Source organism: Scomber japonicus, chromosome 3 (assembly GCF_027409825.1).
Source record: "Scomber japonicus isolate fScoJap1 chromosome 3, fScoJap1.pri, whole genome shotgun sequence".
Lineage (NCBI taxonomy): Eukaryota > Metazoa > Chordata > Actinopteri > Scombriformes > Scombridae > Scomber > Scomber japonicus.
In genome coordinates, this window is record NC_070580.1 from 25,185,867 (window position 1) to 25,204,685 (window position 18,819).

The following is an 18,819-nucleotide window of genomic DNA, read 5'->3' on the forward strand; positions in this document are numbered from 1 at the left end:
ACTTGCTAATGATATACAGTGCTGTAAAATGAACAAGCGGAGGCAGAAAATGAGCAAAAACCCCAGTTTCACTTTGTCTTGAGATAAAGGGAAGAATTATTTTCTTTGCTGTTGTTTATCACTCATTGGTGGTAATCAGTGCGCATTTCCATGTGGAAAAAGAATTAACAGCTCACTTAAAAACAAGAGGAGAGATCTAAAGGGCACAATAGAAAGGGAAGAAAATGTGTCTGTCTTTGACTTGAACCACTCATTAATAAATGTTTTGTTTTAAAGTAAAATTGTACAACAATTAAAGATTTTCTCCCTAAAATTGAGGGTTCCTTTAAAAGCACAAAGTGCTTTCTTTACAAAAAACATTTTTTGAGTTGTTACTTCTTAAAGTTATCTTCCTACAAAAGGAAAATTAGTTATCAATTTTCAACAAGTATAAGATCACTTAAACACAGACAAAGTTATAAAACCAGTACTGCTGAAATCATCTAATTTGTAACCCTGAATGGAAAATGTTTTTTATTTTCCTCTCATTTCCTGGTGTTAGCAGGAGCATTTACTACAGCAATAAAAAGTGTTTGTTCCATTAATTGCTCTTAGTGGATGAATGTATTTTAAAAGGGTATGCTAGACGACATCATTTGCATAATAATTTGTCATCTCCCTTGTATTTACATGTTACACCAGTCCCTACTCCGTTCCACCCCATCTCAATCTTTACCAACATCCTTCTCTCTCTTCCAAATCTTTCTTTTTTTCCAATTATCAAATTTCTCCCACCCCCACCTTTTTTTTCATCCCCCATCTTTCCTTCTCTATGCCATAATTCCCTCTCTGTCTGGCCAACACAAAAACTACACACATTCCTTTCCCATGAAGCCATGAGTCTGCTCGTGCCAGAAACCCCTGTGTAATGTATCTTCGGCTGTAACAGTGACAAAGAGACGCTGTGAACAAGTGACAGTACAGGAGAGAGTGAATGGCTGGCAGAGGAGAATCAAACAGACAGCGACATAGAGGTATAGAATGAGAAGAAATCGGTCTCCTTGTGACAGTTAACCTTATGAGCTTGGAGTCAGGACAGCCTGAGCTGGCAGCCGATGGCAGATCGCCACAGCAAGCCCACGGTGCGACCCATCTGTGCCTGGTATTAAAGCAGGCTCACACCCCAGGGCCAGAGCCACCATGCCGTGTAATAGCTACACTGACATGGGTATAGTCCTGAGGGGGCCAACAAGTCACCCACTGGGATGACAATGGCAGCTTGGTTAACACAAACACACTCTCACACAAAAACTCCCACACATGCACCAAAACCTCAGAAAAAGAAGAAATACACACACTGGCAATAATGCATAACTTACACGTTGCTCTAGCTTGCTAAAAACACATAAGTGACTCTCCTACACATTTGAGTGAGTACCTAACACCACTCCAACCCTTTCTTTAAAACAGTGTGATACACATTTGGCTGCGAGTGATGGTATTTTCCCTCTCTGCTCCTATTTGAAGCTCTGCTTGGACATTGTTCTGTGCTTACATCCTGTTGTGTCTACTGCTGCGTGTGAGTGTGATGTGCGTTTGTCCAGGTGTGTAAATGTGATTGTGCGTGTGTGTGTGTGTGTGTGTGTTTGTGTCTGTGAGTGTGCAAGGGTCAGGACTGCAGTACAATAGCAATGTATATTATCCGAACCACGAGAGGTCTGTCAATTCTCGGTGTGCATTCAGCTGTCTACTGACTTGTATTAAAATTATCACAGGAGGAAAAATGTACATTTCTGAAATGGATGTTGCCAGTTATGTGGAGGAATAAGTGAAATGGAGAAAACAATTATAGCCTGGGTTGAACTTTATGGCCTAAATTACACCAATACATTATAACAAGTGGTATTAAATGGAATAAGCCTTTTGACTTATATAGAATGGTGAAACACAAATTCATGCATTTATGGAAATGTAATTAATGCTTTTCCTGTTGCTATAAACCCCCATTGTGTTGCTTGATATTGGTCACCAGTAGGAGGTCATTTACCAGCATTCATATTCACCATGCAATCACTATATGAAAAATTGAATTTGCCCCTCCGTCCAGTTTTGTCCGTGGTAAAGGGGCACTCTATCATTTTAAAAAATATGTCATTTTTTTGTTTTATGGGAAATGTAGGGTCCACTACTGATTTTGAAGCTCAGCTCACACTACTTTGGGATTAAAAATCCGGCTATCTCAGCTCCTGCTGTTTTGATTTTGACAATTCTGGTTTTAATTTGTCTCTTTCATGTCTCTCAACTCTACAGAAGTACAATACAACACTAAGACGCCGGAGTACTCTTTAATGCATATTCATGACAGTTCAGTGTGTGACATTATAACAAAACAAATGTGACAACCTCAGGAGATTTATGAGCTTTCAGGCTTAGATTTTCTTGGGCTGTTAACATCTTGATCCCAGATTTTCCATTTAAATTTGTATGCACTGTGTAACAACATAACATGATACATTATTCATCTAATGAAGGAAGTTTTGTGATGTCAACCCTGAGTGAAATATTTGAACCCGATCTTCAAACCTGGCGTCAGATCGGATGGAAAGGCATATTTTTATAAACATTTCCATAAAAGTCTTTGCCATACAGTATTTGTTATCTTTGGAAACTTTTGGATCTTAGCATGATTTATTTCAGCATATAAATGTAACATAAATGTGGTGGAAGACTCCTTAATCCGTGAGTGGACACATCAATCCATTCCATTTTTATACCAGTTTAATGTCGAGGGAGGGCCAAAGGCGAGGGAAAGAAGGGGTTGATTTAATGTGTTCAAAGTGAGCTTGATGGCATTGTCAGAGTTCATTTACAGAAAACAATTCTGACACTCAAATTTGACTAATTCTAATACCAACACTTTGTATGTGTAGTTTTTCTTGAGTATATTATGATAAAGGGTGACATTACGTGGCACATATTGTAAATATGAGGTGAATCTGAGATTTGTGGCTTTAACTAAAACTGACTTATTTGTTTACAGATGTTGAAACTTAAATCAGTGTTAAAATGACTTCAGATGTACTCACATGTGTATTACCATTAACACCAGAAATCTAAGCCTAGTTTTGCTGTGCATGATGCCCAGCACAAACCACGAACATAATGACTCAATCTAGCAAATTCAAATGCAACTTGAAGTGAGTTTTGGAATAATTCACTGTCCACGACACCACCTCTTGTCAATCCATCCAAAAACACACACTGCCATGTTCCTCCTCTGGCTCCACCGGTAGAGGTCGCAGCATGGCAGTCACAGTGGCCGGGAACGCATGGATGGATATGAGCGCTCCCACATGACAAAGCTTCAGCGCGTCTGGAAACCAGGAACGGAGGACGGAGGTTTTGGGAGAAAACGTCGACAAGACCAATCCTGCACCTTTACCTGCATTAAAACCATCACCTGGCTCGCTGACAAACAACTTTAGTGAACGTCTTTTTTTTCATCCCATGATCTTTCAGAGGCGAGCAGCTCTCCTCTGTTTCTCCCTCTTTCCAAGTGAACTTTATAGGGATGTTATTTCAGAGCATCATCTCGCTGAATGTCAACATAGTGCTGAATTAAATGAAAGGCGGATATAAAGAGTGAACGACTCTTCTTCTACTTTTAATATCCGTTTAACACACAAGAGAAAAAAGAGGGAGAGTGAGGGAGTGTGTGTTTGCTAGAGAGAGAGAGGGCGAGAGAGAGAGAGAGAGAGAGAGAGGGAGAGGGAGAAGTCGCACAGGTTTTTTGGAGCTACGCTTTCATGCCGTCAGTCTTGCGGACTCTGAGATGGACGTCAGATTTTATCCAGCGCCCCCTTCAAGCGTGGGTTCATGTACGTTACCGACTGACTCCGGTTTGGACTATTACCACTCCAACAAGGTAAACAATTACCTCTACTTTACGAGCTTATAGTCGGTCAGATGTGCAGCTCTTAAGTGTGATGTTGCACGCGCGCACGAGAACATTGGTTACACATGGTGGCCTTTATGTGATCAAGCGCAATGTGTTACTATCAGAGACAAGTGCTGCACTTTTTTTAGTTCCCTCGGGATAAATGAGAGTGAAATTAGTCTGCAGGCTGCATTGTCATTGAACTTTGTTTCATTTCTGTCGTGTTGTCTATTATAAACTCTGCAGAAAATCACACATCACGCACCTGTTCTTGGCTTGTTCAGGCAATATTTTCCTTTAATTAGAATTTACTAATGTATTCATCCGGATAAACTATGGGTGCCTGTACTGTAGCTGTCCTGTGAGCAGAGTTGCAGCGCACCACTCTTTACAGCGCACTGGAAGTGCTGGCGAATGCTCTCTCTGAACAAACTGGACACATTTTTTTTTTTTTTAAAAACTGTATATGTCAGACAGCAAAGTGGCTCCTGTATAATTTAAACCTGTCCAACCTAACTGAGGAAACACAAGGCTCTTATCTGCTCCACACAGGTTCCCACATGGGTCAATGCGCAATTAGTCCAATAAACAATTATTACGACTGCTACTTAATGTGAGAGTAACAGCATGTTGTGAGTCGGGGATATTTATGATGCTCAAATGGATCGTCCAGCCTGTAACAGACCAGTCTGCATATCATTTTTCATATTTTGTGTCCACTGCATGATAAAAGTATTTATATAAACGTATGAACGAGGCTCGGTCATCAGTGTCTTATTGCGTATTTATTCAATCTCATCTGACGCACATAATAACTTTTTCACTTTTTGGAATTAATGGTTTATCAGTGATGTTAAAAGAAACAATTCATTGTGGCTTAAATTTCATGAGGACGAAATAATGGATTAGTTTATTTACACGATTTACACTTGCGTTTTTACGCACGAAATCATATCCAATATACATAGAGCCTTATACATTTTTCATAATACATTTAAGTTGCAACGGCACAAAAAAATAATCATCATTGCCAAGTTTCTATTTGAAGGAAAGTCGATGAAAATACTATGCATCAGCTCTATCGAATAGCTGAATATTGCCAAAATTCCTGAAATATGATGTTGATATTTGTCTTGAATGTCCTGGGACCCATATAAAGAGATCACTTTTTCACTGATATGCTCTTCTCATGAGCTGTACACTTGACTAACGATGCTGACTTTTTGCTTAACCAATAAAGGTTTTGCATTTAGACAAAAACCTGCTGAATAGTCCAAGGTTACAAGTCAAAAGCAACAAGCCTAGTTTTATTTATTTTCCTGTGGTCAAAGTAAAACTAGTGTAAACATTTGCCAGTAACTACCGGGCAGAGCTAGAAGAAGGCATTATACTCACAGCCATTCAAATAGGTTTGCTTGCCTTAGCACCTGGAGGGGAGCCAGCAGGCAGTTAACATTTGCTGACGACAAAGTGAAACATTAAAGCACAGTACAATATTTGAATTGTTAATCTCATCTACCCATACACACAGTCACCTGTATACATGAACAACACAAGCAGTCACTCAGACACACACTCCCACATCCACACTCTATCTCTCTGTCTCACACACACACACACACACACACACACACACACACACACACACGCACACACACACATTCACTTGCAGAGAGGTTTGAATTACAATACACAAGTCCTTTACATCGACTACAGCCATTCCTCCATCCATAACACACTGTTAACACTTCAACTCTAATGCTAACATAAACTATTCCTAATTCTGGATTTCAGCCCTTTAATACAGGATGCAAAATATTCTAACATAGAAGAGTTTTTGCGATCCTCCTGAGCTTGTGTTAATGTTACAACATTTGCGCTTGTGTTTATGTGTCTGGGTAAACCTAGCAAACACACAGACACACACACATACACACATACATACACACACACACACACACATAAGCCACGTCTCAGGCCTTGTACCATTAACACAATGAACTGTACCAGTTATCATGATTCAGTGCGCGTAGAGGTTGTTGGCCTGGTAAGAAGCAGGTTTTGGGTTTCAAGGACAGAATCATATAACATTGTCATTATCAAAGTAACAGCTGTGACTAAGATGTAAAGTGACACATTATCTGTATTGCGCGGCCGCTACTACACATAACTGTTGAATAATGATACAGGAGCTTTATATGACGTTTTGGCAATAGTTCATCTTTATGGCCGTCTTATTTCAGTAGCAGGATGATCCTCCTTGTATGGGCTGACCCCCTGTAGAAGGAGTGTGCTAGCAGTGCCACAGTGGTCCAGTGCTACTTCAACTGCAACTGTTAACTTGGAATTTTTTCTTCTTACACATTACACTGCAGGCTATTTACTTGACGTTTTTTTTTGTGAGATTCATAAGAAAATGAAAGGATTATTTGAAGTTACTGATTTTTGCATTATAGCAGTTTTTCATAACATGTAACCGTGGTTTGGATTTTTGACAGCATAAAAAAATCACACATTTGTAAATTATTCACAGAACAAGAGCTGTGTACATAGGGTATGAGCAGTCTCAATCCTTCATGTTCGATCCCTCCTGCAAGGTGTTGATTTACATTTACACTTAAAACAGGCAGAATACAAATATAGCTTATGTGAAACTCACCAGTGTGATTATACATTACTGTACGGTATTTAACATACCAATCAGGAAGTGAGCATAACACTAAGTGGGACAGTCCACATAAAATAGCCCATCACTTCCTGTTCTAGTGGTGTTAACTCAAAAACGCATCTAATTCTGAGAGTGACTGTTAGGCTTAGTGAGAATTACTGCTTATATGTGTTTGTGCGTGTGTGCGTGTACGTGCGTGTGTGTGTGTGTGTACTTAAATGTGGTCTGTTTTCTACCTGAAGAGGTTAATAATTGAGGAACGTTAAGAATGTGTAAGTTGAAACTGGTTTGAGCTGATTGGCTGCATTCACACTGATGATTGATTGATGCATGGCAGGAATACGGATCACACTGACAGGATACGTCAATACCACAAATCTATGAGTGCACTTGACCTTTGAATTTAAGCAAGGGGTTCAGCTGCAATTCCACATTAAACATCAACAAAACATCTAGCAATCATAAATGTGATTGTGGTTTTATTTCCCTTTTTTTCTAACCAAAAATCTGATTCATGATCAAAACACACAAAGATTAAAAGATTATGTAAGACAGAACTGCCACTGCGCTTCTTTACACATTCATTTTAAACTGCTTGATAAAACAACCTGTGCATCCACATTTCAGAACAATGCAAAGACCAACACATGAGAAAAGCATCGATTTGTATTTTCGCTATGAACCCCACGGCTCTGTTGCTCTTCTCAACTCCATCCAAGTAGCGTTGTCCTGCACTTGCACAATCACCGTGAGTCATCTCTACTTTTCGCCCAAGATTTCTCCTAATCTTTTTGAAGCCTCTCTGTATCTTTCCTCGCTGAGTGGGAGGCTTGTTTGTTCAGCGTACACTCAGCTGTGTATACCAGCGCTGAAGGCCACTTCTTCGCAAATGCCTGTTTTAGCGGGAGACTATTTGTCAAATGCATTATGACTTGTGCATACCCTCAGGCAGAATCACTCCGGTGAAATGAAGTTGGATAGATTACTGTAGCTGTTCCACTTTCTCCTCATCCCTCTTCCCTCTAACAGCACGGTGCCCAAGAGAGAGGCTCTCATGTAATTATACTGTAGTTATACTGTTGGTTTATAATCCAATGGTTTGCAGATGTTATTCTTTACATAGTTACAGACTGTTCCAAGTTACTGTACATTATTTATATATGCTGTAGATGTTTTCACCGCAGTGCAGAGCAAATATTTTATTGATACACAGTTTGTGTAGTGCAAGTACTTACTGAAGTGATACCTCAATCAAAGTGTTACTGTGTTTGAGTACACAGAGGAAGACCTTATACATGCATTTGTGTGTGCAGTGCGTACCTAATTATTAATATAGCTTGAGGCGAGATGTGTGAAACATGTTTTAACAAGATAACCCTCGTTTATACATTGATCCAGGTATTCCCACGTGTTATACTTTGTAATTCCTTATTGTGCATCTCTGTATGAATGAAAGTAACAAGCTGCTGACATTTTGTCCAAACAAAAAATGAGGCCAGTTTTTGCAGAGCATGTACCATCCCTTTTCAAGTGGTCCGTTCCATTTCCACCACTATCCGAATCGCTGTATTAGTCATGGGATACTTCAAAGTATGGACAGGCGAAGGTATTTTCCATGTTAAATTCTCAGAATGTGTCTTTTTTTTCTCCCTCTCTCCTCAAAACATGACCGTAATAGAAACAGCAAAAGAAGAGTTATTCCAGCAGTACCTCATTCTGTACACAGAGGGAAGTTAATTACATGGAGGCAAGCATTCTTGGGTCGACAGCGTGGACTTGGGGTTTTTCATTGTGCCCATTCATAACATTCTGCTGACTGGCCAGTCCGACTTGCAATATCCCAACCGTTCTCACTGGGAAAATGTTAACCCATGCATGGCTCAAATGCACACCAGAGGGGGAAAACGCAGCCTGAGCTACTGAAAGTGGCGAGGTTATTGTTCTAAAGCAGTTCTAGGCAGTCAACTAAGTGCAAATAATAGCACATAACATGATTTGGAGTCTTTGAATGAACATTATTATCATTTTTTCCATATATTAAAAGAAAAATCATTAAACATTTCACTTTGTAAAGTTTTCTTTGGTCTAACCACATCCTGGCACTGTTCATAATCAAGTCTGTCTGTCTCCCCCACCTCTCCCCCCTGTGTCTAACTTCTTCTCTCATTTACCTTCCCAGCAGCAATGTCAAAAGGTTATGGAGGGAAGCTGGATTGCCTGGGGCTGATAGTGTCTTTCAGTTAATGATAAGTAGCTACAGTGTTATTCTCTGGAGCAGTGGGGCTTAGATTGTGTTTTGTGCACAGACCATTACAGTAGGAGAAAACAGCACTATTTTCTGATTATTGTTTTAGATGATTTGTGTAAAAAAAGTATGTTTTTCATTATATTTAGATGGATAACTGTGGATAAGTGAGTTACCTACGGAACTTTACCTTCACTGTAATCTGTTTATGCACCTGGCTAGTTACAATATAGGTAAAAGCCACAGATTTCCAAACCTACAAGGGATTTTACAGGGTATTTGAGGACAGCAATTGGCTGTTTAGAGAACAGGCGAATGATATACTACTGTCCATAACAGGGATTTACCACCATGGACTTCAGTTTAACCTACAGGATAGTGAAGGTGACAAAGCCTCAACCAGACTCTGCAGCACTCCCGCTGCTCTGCTCTCTACTTTATAATCTAGACGAGACATGACTCAGAGCTACTAGAGGTGTTAAGAGGGTCATAAGTCATGTGTGGCTGAAAATAGATAGTATAGTTTATCCTGCCTGGTTAGCTACTTAATCACCTAGGTCTATGGAAACAGGCTATTTATGTCGGTGATTGATTGTATGAACGGCCAAGAATTCAGTCATGACAGTGCATTTTTTAAAAACTCTTCTCCATGTACTTTTGTGATATACTGCTGCTATCCCAATCATTTCTATGCTTCTATCACGTTCCAATCTGTCAGCCAGTAAGTCCGTTTATTATAAAAAATCTAGTTTTAGGAGAAGACTGATTGCAGGTTTTCAGACTAGCAGAGCAAACTGTATGAAATGGGAAACACAGCCACATCACAAGATGTCAGACTAATTCCAATTTTGATGTTGATTGTGAATCGAAGCAGCCCAGACCTGGCCCCAACTCGTGGCCCTCATTAAATCACATTAACCCTAATTATCGTCACTGCCCCTTGAAACCAAAATACTACGGTCAGGCTTGACTCTTGGCTTCTCAGCTGGAAGTTGGGTGTGTGTTTCAACCCCCTCGACTTGTGTAAAGGAGTCCGATGTGCCAAGGCGTTTTAAACTGTCTTCACCTCAGGAGGCCACTGGTTCCTCAGTAGCACTAGCCTTGACTGGCTGCCTGCCTGCCTCCCTCTCTGTCTGTCTGTCTGCCACCCCCCTCTCTACCGCCTTCCCCCTTGCAGCCCAGTTTCCTTGTGCTGTTTTATATTCAGTTCTTGATTGGTTGGGGGATGGGGTGGTGGAATAGCATTTGAGAGGTTAGCTGGTTAGTGCAGGGAGGGGGAAGTAGATTTCGGGTGTGTGTGTAAAGAGAGAGAAAGAGAGAGAGAGAGAAGGAGCTCTAGATGGAGGGAAAATGGAGAGAGATTTTTAAGGGTACTTTATTTTTCAGCTCGCCATTGAGTCTGTAATGTCATTCAACGATGTGGAAACCAAAATGAGCCTTGCCACCAGATGTGTTCCAGTCCAGATAGCGACTTGAAAGACAGACGTTTATTGTTTTAGTGCATTTGGTATGGTTCAAACCCAAACTGCATGAAATGCTGATTGATGGATTTCACTAAAGAATGTATGTGTGTATATGCATGTGTGTGTGAGAAAAAGAAAAAAAAAGGAGAAGGAGAAAAGGAGAGAGGCATCTGCTTCACGTAATTTATTTAACTATTTCTATGTTCTGCTCTGCCTGGTGATGAGAAGGTAGAACTGACTATACTATAGTAGAATTTCAAGGCTGATTTTCTTCCATGAGCACACCAATATAAAAAAAATTAAACCTTACAATAGTTTCTCTTTGATATCTATAGAATGTGTTCTTGATGTTTTTATAAAGGATAAAGAATATATATGTTTTTAAAGTACTGTTTCAGTAAAGATAAGTATGATAAAAATACTGTACTTAGCAGCAAGACAGTATGTCATACATTTTTTGCATAGCTGGCCCTGTTTTTATTTGAACAACAAGCCAATATTAACATTCAAACTGCTGTGACCTTCTGTTATGTAACTTTATATCTTTGCTTCACCAAGGGCAACAACCAAACTTATTGTTGTTGCTGACATTTAGCATCATCCACATGCATGTGGTTTAGACTGTAGGTCAGGAAGTGCGCAGCTCAGTCTTTTTTGCAACAGTTTCAGAATCCCTATTGTGAACTATGTGTCCTCCATTATCATACAGTAAAGTTTTTGTTGTTCTTGTTGTTTTTACGATTGAGGTCCCAGCACGCCAACCTGGATGCAACAAAGAAATAACATTTTCGTTGCGTTGAAATGCTGCAATTCCCCCAGCAAGAAAGCTGATCTTCATTAGGATAATTGCTTCATTTCATTCATAAACAAATAGACCACAAAGTGATTATTCTAGATGCTGGGGATTATGAGTGCAGTTATTGGCCTTGGCAGATTTGTGTAAAGCAGGCTTTGGTACATAAATTAGCGTAATCATTGTACAAGAAAACCATATCAACATTTCAAATAAGCACAGACGGAGCTCATCATGTTTCAAATTCATTCTCACCACTCTGCAGAGATCTCACAGTTCACCCAACAATTTGTTTTTCATTTCATTGCTCTGGGAATGGTATATTATTGTGTATATGTTTTGGTAATATCATGATATTTTTTCCGTGAAGGCTCTACATGAAATGGTGTGAAACTGCCATTTACTCTGTGAGCAGGAAATGAAACACTAAGGAGAGGAAGGAGTGATGGGGAGGTGGGGGGTGGGGCAATTTTTTGGGCATCTTGACATGTCAGAGTCGCTAAATTTTGACAGGTTGTGGACTTGAAAGAACATATCTGCTCTGGATATTACAGGTTTGGAAGGTACAGTGTTTCTGTCAGCCTTGGGGAAGCCTATGAAGGCACCTAATCACCCATCAAACTGAATGACTGGAAATTCATCATCAGTTTTTTGTTGGAGACAGCATTCATCACTTTCACTGTTGACTCATTACATGGGAGGTTTGTGTGAATTGTTAGTCTGACAGCTGATACAGGTACAGGTTATACAATTTTGGATTATGTGAGAAGCACTGGGAATTTGCCTGTCAGACTTGCAACATGGTATGTGGTTTAGTTGTGGGCACTCCAATCCCCTGGCTCCACTCCTGGTGGGTGAAAAGCGTTTGGGAGGATGGCATGATCCATCAGATTATATAGGAGAAATGTATGAAAACACTGATAAACATAGTGTCAGCTCTGTCGAAGAATGCAGCTGTCGGGTGTATTAAAAGAGGTTTGCAAGCCTGGGCAAACATGAGCAGTTGTCTTAGCGTCCTGAGGCATGTCCTGTGCAAACAGAACTGAGATGGCTGGTTCAGGTCCATACTCAGAGACCACAGGCCCACTTAGCACACACACACACACTCTCACTCAAAGACTCTCATAGGTAGACACACACACACACACACTCATACATGCAGATGGAAGCATGTCTGCACTCGCGTAGCAAAAATAAACACAAACGCACACGTGCGCACACACAAACCACAGAAATTCTCTGGTGTTGTGCGGCAATAGCTCCAAACCCACTGCTGTTGTGATTACTGTACTTTATAGTATGAAAATTTTAGTATTAACACTTAATCCTGCAATCACACACCACATGCCATACGTGTGATCACAGCCATTACTTTAGAAAGATTAACGTTTGAGTGTCAGCTAGATTGACTGGAAAGATAACTTGTCTGGCTTTTTTGGTTTTACACAGTTACTTCTACTTGTAATTGTCATGTTCAAGCCCTGCTCTTTTATCTCAAGTAAAATTCTCATGCATACAGTAGTATGGGACATCATCAATGAGGGTCGGATAACACCCAAAAGTTATATTTTCACAAACAAAATATGTTTGAAACAAGTGCTACTCGGGGTGAATTACAGGTTTTTTGTCAATAGATCATGTTTGAGTTACTCTAGGATTGCACAGGAAGTGAGTGAGCTGGTTAGGCCACCAAGGATTGGTCCTCTGCCATGTGCCGTTTGTCTCTGTGCTGCACTGAGCCAAGTGTGTGTGACTCCCCTCCCTATCACCACAAACCCACAGTCCCCCCAGGCCCCTTTTTGCCTCAGTCTAGTAAACCACCTCTGGCACTTTTGGGCTTTGTTCATAATATTTTCATTGTAGCTCTGCCTTACTTTCCAGGAATTCCATTCGTTGTGTGTTGATAGTCTTTGCTACCTAGTCATTTTCAATGACAACCCAGTATAATAGTATCAAATAAGGACACTTAATCTTATAGAAGAGCTGCACCCTGTACTTACATGTAAATGTAATTGTATTATCTTCTTCAATGCATATCAATGATGAATCTGCTCTGGCATTGCTGTACTGCAGCTTTTATCTTCCTCTTAAAATCTGCACATATTCAGAATAATGATTCAGCCATGTGTACAGAAGTTTGATATTACATTTAATTTTATTTTAAAAAAATCAAATCATATGTGTACCCTCTCTATATTGAATGTGGGTGTCCAAAAGTTTCTTTAGGTCTATTTTAACCCTCAGTATGTTGATTGGTATGTGATGTGTTGGTGCAGCTGAAACTGAGTGTGTTCACTGTGCAAACACAGCATTGCTGGCACTCCTGGTTTCACTTAATCTTTGACACAAAGGCACTGGCATGTGGCTGGGCTCTCAGACAGATTCAGTGACAGAGACAGAGAGAGCAAGAGAGAGGTGTGGCTATGGGTACATAAACAGTGGGATAATTGCTGAAAAGTTAACAGATCTCAGATTTTAAAGCATTTAAACATATTTGTTTTTTCTATATAGACATGATGATTACCTTTTTGGGATTTCTGTAGGCCTTGAACATCAGAGTCAGCTATTAGGACTTCCTGAGGCGAACATAGCATCTTGTGACTGATACCATGCCTGGTACTTTGGTCACCTCAGGAACTTATTCTGGATTGTAGTGTACACAGACGTCCACACTACTGCCAGTCTGGATGGATGATTTATTTGCCTGCCATCCCATAATTACCCACCGGGTAGATGGGAGGACCTCTCTGAGATTACAGTTAGTCTTAGCAGTAAAAAAAAAGAGTCTGCAAGACTTTAAATGATTTGCCAATAAGCTCTTTTAAAGGATCTTTTGATGCTTTATCAAGGACTGAAACATTAATTGGAAATGTATTTACCATCTCTGCAAAGATGGAAATGGTTTAGAAAACTATTAAATAGATTTTAAAATGGAAAACATTTTTTTTTATCCAAAATTGTCATGTTATCTGGGGTTGTTTTCTTAATTACGGCAGTTATGCTTGTGTGCGCTAAAACATTACCTCTTGGCACCGCAGAGTGTTGTTTACAAAGTTTGATACCTTTGAGATGCAGATGCATTACATTTTGATAAATAACGAAGGAATATTTTCTCATCAAAAGAATTGTTTTTGTGTTTTTTGGACATGGCTCGAGGCTGGAAGAATGAATCCAAAAATGAGAGGCAGTGACCTCTCATCAGACACAGGATTTTGCTGACATCAGTCATGGTAATCACCAGCTTTCTGGCAGGAGCCGGACGTTAGTTCTTTCTAGGTGTGCACCACCTAATATTCTTTTAATTGACTTCAGAGAAACTGTATCAAGACATGCTGATGAAGTTACAAATTGGCTAAAGCAGCTCATTCTGAGAGCCAGATCTCCTTGTTCCTTTGGTTTGGTTTGTTGTACTTTCTGCTGCTCCGCATAATGACGAGGGTGGAAGAGTGGAAGATTTCAATTACTCGGAGAAAGTCAAGGAGGTTGTTGAAGTTGGAGAAATACAACACGGGCTGGTTGCTATGCGGAGATTGCGCCCATTTGGAATGTAATTAAATTGGTTTGGCTGCTTGCCAGTGAAAAAAATACATTCCTTTCTTCTCATCTCAAATGAAAATGTATAGAGTGTTTTGCTGAAAAATACCTGGAGGGAACAGTAGGCTGTTGAATATTTGTAATACAGCTTGCATTGTGCAGTTGAAATGAGTTTTGAGATGAGTTATCCGTTGTGGTTTCCCCTTTGACATTTCAAAGGTATGCAGCTTTTGAACCATGGATTTACTGTAATCTTTTTTTTCTATTATTGATGTGTGGTTGAGTTATAAACTGTAAATTGGCTTCTCTGCCATTTCACTGGCTGCACCATATCAGAAACCACGAGGCCATAGTGCAAAAACAGACTTTGTAATAATGTTTATATATAGTCACATGTAAACCCCAGTTATTGGTCCCAGTCTACATGTGAAACTGTACAAGACCACTGTTTACCATATAGAGTGTGTGAATCTTTCACTGGCTCCTCTGTCTCTCCATAAAGTAACATATGCGTACTAAATCTTGTAACAGACTTTATCAACATTTCTAATTTTAAAGTGACTGGTGTAAAGTAAAAATAAATAAATAATGAGCTGGTGGAAGTATAGCATGGAAAGTATAGACATTGAGTAATTGCAGTGTATAGCAACGGTATGAATCTGTTGGTAACTCAAAGTCTGCAAAATGTTCTCACATACACTTAGAGAATTTTAAGAAGGCACCAGTGCTACAGTGCTGAAATCACACTCCCAGTTTACATTAGATATATACTCATGGATGGATAAAACTACTAAAGCACTGAAACAAATGCAAACATTTTCACTAAGAAATGTATTACAATATATAATGAATAGTAGATAGATAAATAGATAGCGGATGTCATCACTTCCTTCCTTTCAGCTTTGTTACGACCCACAGTAATTGACGTTTGAGGTTGTTTTGGCACTCACAAAGTACAAAGTGATCTTCCTTTTCTCCGAATGACCTCAGAGCAATATGAACCGCAAAAAGAAAACACATGTTCTCAGATCTTTTGTGAAGATTATTGGGAATTTTACTTTTTTGCAGTCAAGAGAACTTTTATGGTTTTACTTCATGCATTTTTAGGTCTAATACTGTAATGACAGCTATTTCTGACTTGTGACAACTGCATGAAAATGCCTCCAAAAATGTATTATGAGTGCGAAAGAGGAAGCAGCTGATACATTTAAAGCCATCAATGTGAGCTGTTAGATTGTGTTGTGTTTGTTGTGGAGTATTAAAAAAAAATCCAGCCGCCTCTGATCCACTGTCGCCTGATCTGCAAATGGATCAAGCTGCCCAGTCGAGCCGTTCTTACAAAATCAGTCTGGCATGGCGTTATAATAGCTTTTCCTTGTATGTGTCCTGTCAAATCAACTTAGCCTCTTCGGGTGCTATTTTAGTGTTGGTCACATAGTCAATAGAGAAAAACTACAAGTCCTGTGTGCTACTGCTTGTCCCCAGAGAGCACATGGGAATATACTTGTATGACCAATGCTGTAATGCCATCATTACACCATAACACTTTTGGGAAGTTTGAAACTGAATCCATGAAGAAAAGTAGAGAGAGCTGCTGAGATGATGAGCTAATTAGTGGGGTCTACCACTATTGTGCTAATAGCTGTTTGCGGGTTTGTGGGTGCTGTAGCATGCATGTGTTTGCACTCACACTGCATGGTTGATTTTTTAGTCAGAGACTTAATCCAACATGCACATGACAAAGCCTGCTAAGTGATTCAAGAAGCTGTGTATCAGTGGAAACAAGGCTCCTCAGTCTCCTCAATGGAACTGCGAAGATAGAGCGAATGGGCACAGATGCATGCCAAAACACCTTCAAGGGATTGATTGTGTGCCATAATGCTTGGCTCCTGCCTATATAGAATGTAAACTCACAAGTCAGTAAGGTCTAGGATTTATTAATGTTGCCATCTGTGTATGCAGCACTAGATATGTGAAAAGATTATGTCTTTTCACATATCTAACACTGGATACACAATACAACTGTGCTCAGGTCACACAGGAGGAAAATTATTCCTAATAAGAATATTATTTATTGTTGGCTGTAGCATGGCTTGTTGCCACTGTCACGCTATACAAAGGGTAGCAGTAGAACTGCTACTTAAACTCTTCCACCCAACTCTCATACAACACAAGGGGCAGCCCCTCACACACACAGCAAGTGAAAACATTAAGAATAACAAGTGTACACCAACATCCTTTTTGATTTTTTTTAAGCTTAATAAAAATAATGTTAAAAGTTGTCCAGAATGTTGGTGACTATTAACAACTTAAATAAGTGTAACAAAAAGGGTATGCCTGCTTCTGCAAACGCAGTCCTGTGATGTCTAGGTCAATTGAGGTCAACTTCAGTTTTGGGTTTGGCTCAGCGTCCGTCCTGCTTCTGTATTTTGTTTTTATGACAACGAGTGAAGAGAAACCTTTCTCGCACATATATGTGGTTGCAAAAGGAAGAAATCGTCAGCCATCAAGGAACTGTTGTCTGAGCAAGACGAGGTGAGCAATGATGTCCAACATCAAGTTGTTGTCAGACGGAAAAACTCCTTAAAGCGGGGAAAGCTGAAACATCACCTCATGAATTTGAGTTCAGGAGCTGGAGTATTTGCTCGGCTGTAGTTCTGACCAAATCTGCAACATCAGTAGTCTCGTCTAATTTGAATGGAGTAATAATTCCTACTTTGAATGCATGCAATCACCAAGTTTTTAACGTCATCTGCCGTTCCTCCTGCTCTCTGTGATAGTGTTGTTTGAAAGTGGCACTAAGTTTAATTGTTTGGCAGCCTTCTTCCCACATGAACAGTTGTTCATCAAATGTGTGTATCGTGTCAGACTCTGCACAGCTTTCACTATGCAGAGTCTGACACGATACAAAACTTCCTTTGCATTGGTTATTGCTATAACTCAGAATTGAATCATGGACTTTGACTGCTTATCTTTGTCATGTTCTCTTAGTTTGTCTTTCAGAACTGGTTTTGTTTGGTTGTAATATGCTACACACTGTGGCCTGGGCTCTTCCTCCGTTCTACTCTAGCTGAACCCAAATTTGAAGTAACTTGGGACCTTAAAACAGAAAAGAAAAAAGACAACAACAAAAAAAAGCAGCTGAACAATGTGTCATTGTGCACATCTTCAGAATCGTATTCACAATTCGTAACATGGCTGATATTGAAGGAAAAATATTTCAGGAAAGGCAATCCCATTTCGTATGGCTAAGTCATTTTCATTCGTAGTACTTTGATTGTATTATATTTTTTTAAGTTTTGATTGAAATTTGATTTTTCATGCGTACTACCAGTGGTGCGCGTACCATAGTTTGAGAACTGGTGAATGTGTGAACACAGATTTCAAGTGAGCAATAACATGATGTAGATTACTACTATTGCAGCTCTGTACTTTTGCAAGGAACTAGAAAACAAACATCTGATAGAGAGGAAGAGAAGATGGAGAGATATCACTTTATCTGGCAGACAGAGAAAGAGGCCTGTCGCGCAATTCTGAAAACTTATACAAAAGAAAAAAGAAAAGAAAGAATAGATGAATACCACACACAGCATGCACTGTACACATACACATGCATACAAACCAAGCATACACGTGCTGACATGACACCAGCTCTCACTTTCATTTGTGCTCATGCACCTGCTCACACTCAATGTTATTTTCATTATAGCAGACAAGAGTGTTTGTACCACAGTGTGATCACACGGTCGTTTTCAAAAAGTAGGTTCTGCGTTTCCCACAGAATCAGATCAGATTCTATTTGTGGTGGAAGCAGAAGAAGGAAGAGTGTGTGTGTGTGTGTGTGTGTGTGTGTGTGTGTGTGTGTGTGTGTGTGTGTGTTAATCTATGTAGAAATGATTGGAACATTGTTGTTATGATTTCAACATCTAATTATTAAAAATAGTGCAGTAAAAAAAAAAGAAGACAGAATTCAATTAGGCAGGAACTCATCGAGGCGGCTGTGGCTGAGGAGGTAGAGCAGTCCTCCAATTGGAAGATTGGCGGTTCGATTCCCGGCTCCTCCAGTCCACATGTCGATGTGTCCTTGGGCAAGACACTTAACCCCAAATTGCTCCCGTTGCTGTGCCAACGGTGTATGAATGTGAATGAATGGTTAAATTGTGAATGAATGGTTAAATTCCCCTGCGTGTGTGAATGGGT

The 18,819-nt window shown here is 39.8% G+C and overlaps 1 protein-coding gene across 3 annotated transcripts in view; it reads left to right on the plus strand.

Moving 5' to 3' along the window:
- Positions 1 to 18,819, plus strand: part of LOC128356041 (thymocyte selection-associated high mobility group box protein TOX-like) — a 115,124-nt gene that overhangs the window by 13,337 nt on the left and 82,968 nt on the right. For 2 of the 3 annotated variants that reach the window (XM_053316470.1, XM_053316472.1), the window contains exon 1: positions 3,598 to 3,904. The exons of the other annotated variant lie outside the window; for it this stretch is intronic. In XM_053316470.1, the coding sequence (XP_053172445.1) occupies positions 3,812 to 3,904 (93 nt within the window). In that variant the 5' untranslated portion in view covers positions 3,598 to 3,811. Of the gene's footprint in view, positions 1 to 3,597; positions 3,905 to 18,819 lie in introns of those variants that run through there. 3 annotated transcript variants of the gene reach the window in all.